We start from the raw sequence: 10,005 nt of genomic DNA on the forward strand, positions 1-10,005 counted from the left end.
TCACTCACGATTTACCTCGCTGTCGTGCTCCTGTTTTCCGTCGTGTTTGAAAGTGAATTCTGCAGTGCCGCCTGCTGACTTCTCTGTGTCCCTGTGAGGCAGGGGTTGGGGACGGTGCCGCTCTGGCCTGTTAGGAGCTGGGCCGCCTGGCAGGAGGGGAGCGAGCGAAGTCTCGTCTGCATTCGCAGCCACTGTCTGCGCCGGCATCGCCGCCTCGGCTCCGCCTCGGATCATCCGGCCCCGGATTCTCACAGGAGCAGCGGTCCCTGGTGCCACAGCGGTTGGGGACCGCTGGGAGAGCTCCCGGGTGTACACGAGGTGACACGAGCGCCTGGTGTCCCGGGCGCGCTGTGCGGAGAAGGTCACGTGGCTCTGCGGGCAGGTGGTGCTCTGGAAGGGGTGGAAACGAGGTGGCGGCTCCTGCTGGGCGCTGCTGGGGAGGCTCGGTGCGGGGCACGGCCCTGGAGCGGGCTGCGGGAGGCGCCAGTTTCCTCTGGAAAGTCTCCTTCCCGCTGCTGAGCCTCGTCACTGCCAGCGTGGTCAGTGTTGCGGTGGCTCCGTCGTTGCTGTCGCCTTTGGTAGTGGGACGTCCTCCTCCAGAGGAGCTGAGGGGAAGGCACAGAGGGTCCCAAGCACCCTCTGCCGACGTGCAGCCTCCCCACTGTCCACATCCCACCGGCGACGGAACTCGCACTGACAGTCGTTGTTAGCCCCGGTCATCGTCTGCGTCAGGGTCACTCCTGGTTTGGACCGAATGTATGATGACGTCCGTCCTCATGGCATCACGCAGACGTTAGCTTCACTGCCCTAAACTCTGTGCTCGCTCGTTTCTGAAAAGTGTCTCAGCATACAGTGTCAAGGAAGGCACTGGGGGTCCTTGGCCGGCGGGGTCAGGTTGGGGCGGCATAGTGGGGAGTCTGCCGGGGGAGAGGCCAGGGTTGGATGGGGCCCTGGGGCTCTGAGGGCCGTCTCTGCCAGGGATGCCTGAGCGTGCTTTGCCGTAGCAACACATTCCCCAAACTAACAAGGTTGTGCTCGACCGTGAGGCAGGTCTCAGCCTCCGTTCAGCCCCGGGGGCCATCTTACAGCTGCCCTTTGACCCTTGGTTTTATCATTTACCTGGTGGTTAAAGAAAACTTATTTTTGAACGTTTAATTGTGAAAGTGTGTTTGCGGTGAAGTCGTCAGCGATTCAGAGCTGCGGTCCCCCCTCCCCGCCCTATGCCCAGGGTCCACCCCCCGTGGTGCTGCCATCCCTCCTCCTCCTCTTCCTCGGGTGCTCTCTCCCCATCACACCCGTTAGGAACCAGCGGCTGGGTCTGTTCTGTCAGCTTCGAAGCCCTCAGTAGGGCATCGGCCATGCTAGGGACAAATCACATGGCAGCATCTTGTTTTTCTTTAGGTCTCAGAAACACTTAGAGTCAGAGCCAGATTGCCCTTGCTGGTGTCCAGACAAACACGCGGTGGAGGACCGCTCAGTCCTCAGGCTGTCCGTGCGGGGGAGGCCAGGGCCACCCACAGGCATAGCTGAGACACAGCCTCACTCCGGAGCCGCGCTGGCGGGAGGGCCCTCCGCCCCGCGCCCACCCATGGTGCCCGCTGCCCAGTTCCTGAAGCCTCTTCCTCTCCTCGGTCCCCACATGCATCTCTTCTCACGGGATGACAATAGCTGCTCCCCGGCCTGGTGGCACCAGCAGAGGTCCCGGGCTCAGCCCCGCAGTCCTGCGCAGCGGCTCACTGCTCTTGCCGTGCTCGTGAAGCGCCATCCTGTCGTTCCGGCAAGCGAGCCGACGGCGGAGTGAGACGGACACAGCTTGTCTCCGGCACGGGGAGGGCGACACGTCCTTTCACTCCGCAGCGTGACATGGCTTCAGCTCCACCGAGGTCACCCCGGCTCTGTACTGGCTTCGGGGAGAAATGTGTATTTACGGTCTGTGGTTGACTTGGTGGGATCTCGGTGACCAAGGCTGTGGAACAGCATCCAGGGTGACACTCGTGTCCTCTGTCAGCACAGCTCCCGGCGTTAGCACAGTGTCCCACCCTCACGAGAGCGTGCCGCCCCATTCGTCAGGGAGCCGCAGAGCCGCGTCCTCCCCCCGTGTGTGCAGGACACTTCTTCAGACGGTCGGGTGGCTGCCGGGAGATGGCTGCATGCGGGGCTGGGGCCCCCAGGCCCGATGGCTAAATGCAGGGTGAGCCCGATGGGCATCAGTGGTTCACATTAGCCCAGCACCCTGAGCTTTGAAGTGCCCTCCTGAGCGGCACGTGGTGCTGCTGCCCTCCAGGCCCTGCCATCCTCAAGGGCCCACAGAGACCCCTCACGAGGCCTCGGAGAACCTGCCAGGGGAGGGAAGGGGCTGTGGGCCAGGGATGCCAGCCCAGAGGTCGGCCAGCCCAGGCCTCCCCTGTGCTGGAGGGGCCCGGGAGGGTGGGCAGCCACTGGACAGACCCCCGCAGGCCTTTGTGTGACATCCAGTGCGGCTGCTGCCTCCGTCCTGGGCAGAACCAGGGCTGTCCTGTGCTCCGAGCGGGCCCCACGGCAGAGCTAGGCAGCGTCCCTTGGCCAACGTTGCCATTTGTTGACACTTGGCTTGCGCACTGAGGGCAGAAGACGGTGGGGTGTTTGGCAGCACCCTCACCTCTGTCACCCGTGGGCTGGAAACGAAACCTCGGTTTTACCAAGTGTTGACAGGCTTGGCTTCTGTAACAGGAACTCTCCCAAGAGGGACCCTAGTTTTAATTGCTTCCAGTATAAACCCGTCCAGAGTGACAAGTCTGGCAGGCCTGAGCCCAGTGCCCCCTAGATACGGTGAGGCAATGTTCTTAGCTGGCTCTGGGCACGGCATGGCCATCCTTGGCTGGGGACAGTTTGAGTACGGCCCTGCCGTGGGGCGAGGGTGTGAAGGCCAGCACTCTGCATCCTGTCTTTTGGGACCACTGAGCCCTAAAGCAGGAGCCTCTTGTGCAGGTTCTGTGGAGTGGGCAGTCGGCCACAGGCCTCCCCACTAGACGTCCCAGTGGGACGGTCACACATGGTTCAGGAAGGCCGCGGGCCCAGCAGTGGGCGCAGAGGGCACCCCAGAAGGTTGCAGATCGCCCAGTGCAGCTGTTTCCTGCACAGCGGTGACGTGAACGGAGCTGGCCACGTGCACGGGAACCTGCCACTCAGGACAGTGTGTGGGATTTGCCGGCACATTCTCAGCTGGGAGAGCCCCCTGCGCGGGGTGGTTGGCAGGACACTCGTCTGCTGGCCAGCGAGACCCCGGCAACCGTCCTCGGCTTGGAGCCACTGCCCGCCCACTCGTTTGACCAAACGGCCAAACCCTTGTTTCAGGATGACCAGGCATCTGTTTTTCTCGCTGCCTCGTTGCCCTGAACTTCATGTTTGTAGCAGTTAAAAAGCACTGTTAGTATCAGAACTTAGCATGGCTGTCCGTGACAGAGCTGGAGTCCGACGCGGCCCGGCAGTCATTAGTTTATCGCTGTGTGATGAGGCTTTTGAACCTGGGCTTTAGTCCGTTCTAGGATGGCCATCAGGTGATCAGGCTGTATGTGTGCGCGGGTAGGGCCTGGTTCCAAGCCAAGGTGGGGGCAGCAGGGCAGCCTCAGCGGTAGCATCAAAAGGGGACTTTGGACAAGAGGAAATGGTCCGGCCTGTCCAGAACCCAGAGTCGTGGAATTCGGCAGCTGGTGTCAGCGTTCACACCCAGGATCGAGCTGATTGTCAGCTTCTCGAACAAATCCAGGTGTCCCCACAGATGCCTTTGACAGTGTAAAGAGCTGTGCAGGGACGGGATGTCCTAAGTAGCTGTGCTCCTGCCTTCACAGGCGAGGTATTGGGCACAGAGCCCAAGCCACATCCCTGGCGTCACCCAGCCTGCGGAGCTGGCAAGGCAGGCCCACCGCGGCGGGTTCCGTCGGCATGTGGCCCTGCACCAGGTGACACACCCACACGGCGGAGGCCTTGGAGACTGGCGAGGGCACCAGGCAGAGTGCTCGCCGCCATCCAGAACTGGCGCCTTCCACGAACAGTCTGACGTGAGCTCACGGCCAGGAGCTTGGTGCTGAGGCTCTTGTGATGTGGCGACAATAAACAGGCAAAGTCCACGTGCCTCACCGAATTTCTCATAGCTACATTCCTGCCGAGGTCAGCATCTCTCTTACCTGGGGTGGAGGCTCTGGACTCTAGGCGCTCCGGGTTCATAAAACCGGTGCCCCCTACACTGCACTGGAGACCCCACCCAATACCCGGCCTGGCATTGCATCTGACATCACACGTAGCACCACCACACCTGATGCCACACCTGACACCCCAGCTAGCACCACCACACCTAACAGCACACCTAACACCCCACCTGACACCCCAGCCAGCACAAACACACTCAACACCACACCTGACACCCCAGCCATCACCACCACACCTGATACCTCAGCCAGCAACACACCTGACAGCACACCTGACACCCCAGCCAGCACCACCACACCTGACACCCTAGCCAGCACTGCACCTGACATTGTATCTGACACCGCACCTTTTGGTCTGTTTGCCTGTGAAGGAGGCTGAACCTGTGGATTTGACTCAGCAGGTGTGTTAAGCACATCCTATGCACTGGACTAGCTCCCTAAGGAATTTACAGGGGACCAGGGACCTGTTTATAGTCTGCAGAGAGCTTCCTGTCCTTTGAGAGAGGGGACTGGTGACTGCAGGGAAGTCTGTTGTGGTCCTTAGCGGTCTGGGAGACTTGGGGGGCGCAGAGGACGATGGCTTGTGCCACCAGCTTGAGCTCTGTGGTTAACTGCGCAGTCACCTGCAGTTAGGTCAGGGTTCTGGTTTCACATCGACCAGGACGTTCGCTTACTCCTGCCTGAAACCTGCCGTGTTGTGTTTTGGTTTGTCATTTAGGCAACAAGGTGATGGCGTTAAAGCCATTCGTGGGCAGCAGTCACAGGCTCACGCTTCTGCTGCCCAGCTGTCACTGTCCTGCCCTCCCCACTCCCTGCCCCTAGCCAGGCTCGGGCCTGCCCCCAGCGCAGCAGCCACTTCCTCAGAAGGAACGCCGTGACATCGCTCACTGCCAGGCCGCCGAGACCTGGTCCCAGCCTCTTTGCTCGTCCTGTCTGCCAGCTGACCTGTGCTCCCTCCGTGGGGCCACGCCACGCGGCTGTCCTCAGCTCCGAGGACGGGCCCTCCCTTCATTGCTTGGGGCTGGCGCCTGCTTTGAAGTCGCGTTCCCTCGTCCGCCTGCTGTTCCCGGAGTGAGGGAGCCCATCGTGGACCTTTCCTGTCCCCAGACGTCAGGGCTCGCCGCACACAGGTGGCCTCGGTGCTGTTTGGTGTTTGTTCGAGTAATGGTGTCACTTTTCCATGCAGTGTGTCCTGCACTCGTCCGGGAGACTGCTCTCAGATGCCAGGAGCGTCGCGGGGCTGCGGCCCTGCCGGTGGAGGCGCTGGCCCACTGGGGCACGCGCCTCTCCTCGTCCATCTCTGCTCGGCCAAGAACTGGTGTCTGCGTCCGGCCATCAGTCCGGCCGAGGCCACGCAGGCAGCAGGTCGATGCAGAGGTTAGAGGCTGTGACGACGGTGCTGCGGTGTGTTGTCTGTCAGCGTGGCCGGTGAGCAGTGCCTGTGCCTCGTGTCACGCTTTAAGGAGGAACTCCAGCAGCCAGGCCCGGTGTGACGCAAAAGGCACCTGCCCCGCACGGAAGCCTAGGTCTGACCCTGGTTCTGCCCACTGAAGGTGCACTGCATGGCTTTTGCCAAGTGTACGCCGTCCAGAACTTTCTGCACCCAGATGTGAAAGCCCTTCAGGTCATGGGGGAGGGGAGCTTGCTGTTGTTGGGGTGGGTGCCTCATCTGAGGGCCGGGCGGGACGGGGCACTCCTGAGTGCAGGTGCCCGCATGGTTGCCTAGGACAAGCGAGGGAGAGCAGGTGGTGGTGCGTGCAGCGGGGTGAGTCATAGGAAAGGCGGGGCCTGCGTTGCTGGCACAGGGGCTCCCAGCGGTGCCCAGCTCTCAGCAGTACCCGTATGCACCGGTTTTTTCCGGCTGCCTCCGGCTCCCGCAGGTCTCGCTAGCACTGCCCTGTGCAGTTGTCCTCAGCCAGTTACAGATCACCTGGCATTTCCTCCTGGGCACTGCACCCAGGTCAGGGAGAGGAGGCTGAATAGCAATTGCTCCTCCCAGGGCTGGACTGGAAGGGCCTGCGCCCTCAGCCTCCGCCCTGGGAATTCCTGGCGTGTCACTTCCCCCTGGCTTTGGCATGAGGGCCCCCACCAGGTGGCGCTGTGTGCATATCCTCCTGCCCATGGTTCCTGGGAGGTGAGGGTCACACGCGTCCTGCCCAGCCTTGGGAGGAGAACCACCCCCGCCCCTGCTGCCACCCTGCTGCCCTTGTCACACAGAGCTTGCTTTTCTGGAGAGAGCACAGCTTGTGGTTTTCCTTTGCCTTTTGGCTCTGGACCCATGAGCATCTGGTGCCATCAGGATGAGGAGCCAGCATTTGGCCAGGGACCCTCGGTCCAAGCTTTCACTGTTGGGCAGCTGCCACTGCATCCCTGGACGCGTCTGCAGTGTTCCGTGAGGTGGGCACAGACCGTCTGGTGCACAGCTTGGAGCGGGTCAGGTCGCGTGTGCCACCTCCAGCAGCTACTTGGTTTTAGGGTCATGCCCTGCCCCCACCCCCCAGGGCACGTGTCCAGAGCAGGACTGGGTGTGGACACAGGTGAGGGTGGGGATGCCAGCACTGGAGCAGATTTGGGGTAAAGAAGAAAGTTGATTAGGTTTACGTGGCAGAAGCAGCTCGCTCTTGGTCTCTGCTGTGCCAGGCTGGCTCCTGCCCCACTGGCTACCATGTTGGAGGGGGGGCCCCTTGTAGGCCTGGGGGACCCTCCCAGCCGCTCCCAGGATATAAGGCACTCCCACTTGGGCCTGCTGTAAGAGCTCCCAAAGTCAGGAATGTCGGGGTATCTGGTGTGCCCTTGTAATGAATCAGGCGGGGTCCTCACCTTGCCCTAGGGAGTGGACACTGAGCTGCCTCCCCTTTCCCTCGTGAGAGCCCGTCAGTTCCTCATTTTTTTTTTTAGGTGAGGCGACCCTTGGTTGACCTCACAGATTGCAAGGACCTTGTCAGCTTACAACCTCTTATTTTTTAAATTTTTTACGCCTACAGCGCCTGGTCGTCCTAGGTGGTCTCCCAGCCAAGTACTAACCAGGCCCGACCCTGCTTAGCTTCCGAGATCAGATGGGATCGGGCTTGTTCAGGGTGGTGTGGCCGTAGACCCGTCAGTTTCTCTTTCCAGTGGACGTAGCAGGGCTTGGTGAGTGTCGGGAGCCACCTCCATGGGGGAAGTTTGGGAGAATGGCCGTAGAGTGCCCAGTCCCTTGAGGGTTGCCTGGCCTCAGGGTACATGGGACAATGGACTTTGTAGTCAGCATTGTGGCTGGCGCCAGACGGGCATCCAAGCCTCTTTCCTCCTATCAGCTGACACACTGACCATCAACCAGGCAGGTAAAAACAGGAAGACCTTGAATCATGGGATTTGTTAAAACATTAAAAATGGGTGTTAAAATGTAATTCACGTAAAAAGTATACACCCATCTCTGGTTTTTGCACGTTCACCGTGTCGCGCAGTCATGGTAGCTTCTTTTAACTTCGTGAGGATAGGAGGAGTGTATTCATAACTGTGGAATGACTCAGACATTCTGCAGAGCTCCCCGAAAAACACTTTTAGCGAGAGGCCAGACTGCCCTGTGTGAGGCGGGCGTTCCAGGTCACAGCAGGTTTTCTGGTTTCTGACCGGCGGTCGCGGTCCTCGGGAGCCGTCCAAAGCAGGTCCGTCTGTGCCCTGGACGGCGCTGGGAAGAGCCTGCCACAGAAGCCAAGGGACCGGAACCCCACGTTGCCGCCCCGATCCGTTCGATCCCCACCCAACCACAGGCAGGCGCGCCCGGACAGCATCTTGGCGGCACTGACCAGGAAGATGAACTCAGACTTGGTGCCGTTTCTCTCCTGGCGCTTCCAGAAGTTCATCGACGGGAGACTGTGAGGAACAGGAAACGGGAGGCCGTATCTTCGTGTTCACAGCCTCTGTGCCGTCGAGTGGTTTGGGTCTTGTCCTGCACCGGACTTCTATCAAGTCTTAGTTCCTCTGATCCCTGCAGTATTTTTTAAATACTCATCACATCTTTGTGTGGCACGCATGAGCTATTACAGGTCACGGTGTCTATGCGGGTTAGACATCGAATCATTCAAACACGAAATAGCCAAAAATAGCAAAAGGGGTAACTGGGTTCGTCCACGTGAGCACAGAGGTGGCTGACACAGGTGGTTACGTGCTCACAGTCACCCGCTTGCGGTCCTGCTGCCACAGACTGCGTGCTGGCACCTGCGCCGCGGACCTGCGAGGGTGCAGTGTGGCTCTCGCTTGGGGCCTGGAGCGCGAGGGGCTCGCCAGGACGCCGGAGCCCAGACTGGGAGCGGCCGCCCCGCAGTACAGTACGGGCGACACGACTTCCTGGGGGGGCTGAGCCCGGGCGGCCTCCTGTGCAGAGGCCTGGTTCTGTGTCCAGGGATGAGCACAGGGGCCGGGCGACCCATGCGAGCCCTGGGGTCCGAGAGCCCCCTTGGGCTGTTCGTTGCAGTTCAAAGTCCAGGCACTGCAGCCCCTCAAAAGGGTCGAGGGAGATGGGCATCGCCTCCTGCTGTGGGCTTTTGGTGGGAGGGCAGCCGTAGGGCGTCGTGTCCCAGGGTGCGGGAGGTGGGGCCGGCCGCCGGGAGACCCGGCCACCCTCGGGGATAGAAGCGGCTGCCCGGGGAGGACATCGCCCAAGCAGCCACCAGCCCACGGACAGGCGTCACCAGGACTCGACCGGCCTGCCAGAACTGTTCTTTTTCTGGCAGAAAGTGGGCGCTGGGTCCCGGGTGAGCAGTGGAGTGACATGTGTGTTCCTTCTGTTCTCCAGTCATGGGACATTTTTTTCCGAAACACCAATGCCGGGGCACCGCCGGGCACCGCCTACCAGAGCCCGCTGCCCTTGAGCCCAGGCGCCCTGTCTGTCGCAGCACGTGCACAGCCCCTGGTGGGTGCCCAGCCCCACGTGGACAAGCTGGTGGAGGACCACTTGGCAGTGCAGTCGCTCATCAGGGCCTACCAGGTAAGGCAGGTGGCCAGCCTCCCGCCAGCGTGTCGTTAGTGACCACCACCTGCGGCATGGGGCGGTCTCCCTGCCCTGCGGCCTGGGGTCCAGACTGAAGCGTGACAGGAGAGGAGCCAGGATAGTCGCCCTCCGAGCAAGCCCTCTGCCTCCTTGAGCTCCTGCCCTGAGCCAGACCCCAGTCTCTGTCCCTCGGCTGTCAAGGAAGGTCTGCGGGCAGCGCCAAGTCCCCGCGGGGTTCCCGCGGGAGCCGTGCAGGAGGAGGGTGCTCTCTGGGAGCCGGGTCCCCTCAGCTGCCAGCGCCCGTGTCTAGGGGAAGCGAGCCTACAGAGGCGGGCGGGGCTGGCAGCTCTGGAGCATCCCAGCCTACAGCCAGCCCAGGTGTGTGTCCCAGGGGGTCGCTCAGCACAGTCCGGAGCCCAGACCTTAGTGTCTGGCCTGCGAATGGTTCCGAGGATGAGGGACCCTCAGCCGGACCGCGTCCTGGCCGCCGCGCGTCCTGGAGCCATGCTGTGGCCAGGCATGGGCCGCCTCTGCCCTCGTACAGCCACCACGGCGTCGGGACAGGCAGCCAGCGAGGCCTCCCAGGCAGTGACGTCACGGCCGTGCAGGAAGCCATGTGGGCAGCACACCTCACCCTGAGGGGTGCTCACGGTGGCCGCCGCACTCAGCCTGTGACCCTGCTGCTCTCGCACCCTCTCACGGTGCCAGCGGCAGGTCCAGGGGGCATCCAGGGCTCAGGGGACAGACTTCAGGGGCTTCCTCTCGTCTTTGTGTTTTAAACGGTGCGGGCCGGACGCTAAAGTCCTTGTCGCAGCTGCCCGTTGTCTGCCACTGTGCCCTGACCCCTCA

General features: G+C 61.7%; 1 protein-coding gene and 1 non-coding gene across 2 annotated transcripts in view; one reads left to right on the plus strand and one right to left on the minus strand.

Moving 5' to 3' along the window:
- OGDH (oxoglutarate dehydrogenase) overlaps nucleotides 1-10,005 on the plus strand; it is a 47,917-nt gene that overhangs the window by 11,584 nt on the left and 26,328 nt on the right. The window contains exon 3 of the mRNA XM_006911478.3: nucleotides 8,962-9,153. Within this exon, the coding sequence (XP_006911540.1) occupies nucleotides 8,962-9,153 (192 nt within the window). The remainder of the gene's footprint in view (nucleotides 1-8,961; nucleotides 9,154-10,005) is intronic.
- LOC112479432 lies at nucleotides 7,160-7,278 on the minus strand. The gene has a single exon (XR_003046191.1). It is a non-coding gene; the product is annotated as a 5S ribosomal RNA (ribosomal RNA).

This window comes from Pteropus alecto, unplaced genomic scaffold (assembly GCF_000325575.1).
Source record: "Pteropus alecto unplaced genomic scaffold, ASM32557v1 scaffold214, whole genome shotgun sequence".
NCBI lineage: Eukaryota > Metazoa > Chordata > Mammalia > Chiroptera > Pteropodidae > Pteropus > Pteropus alecto.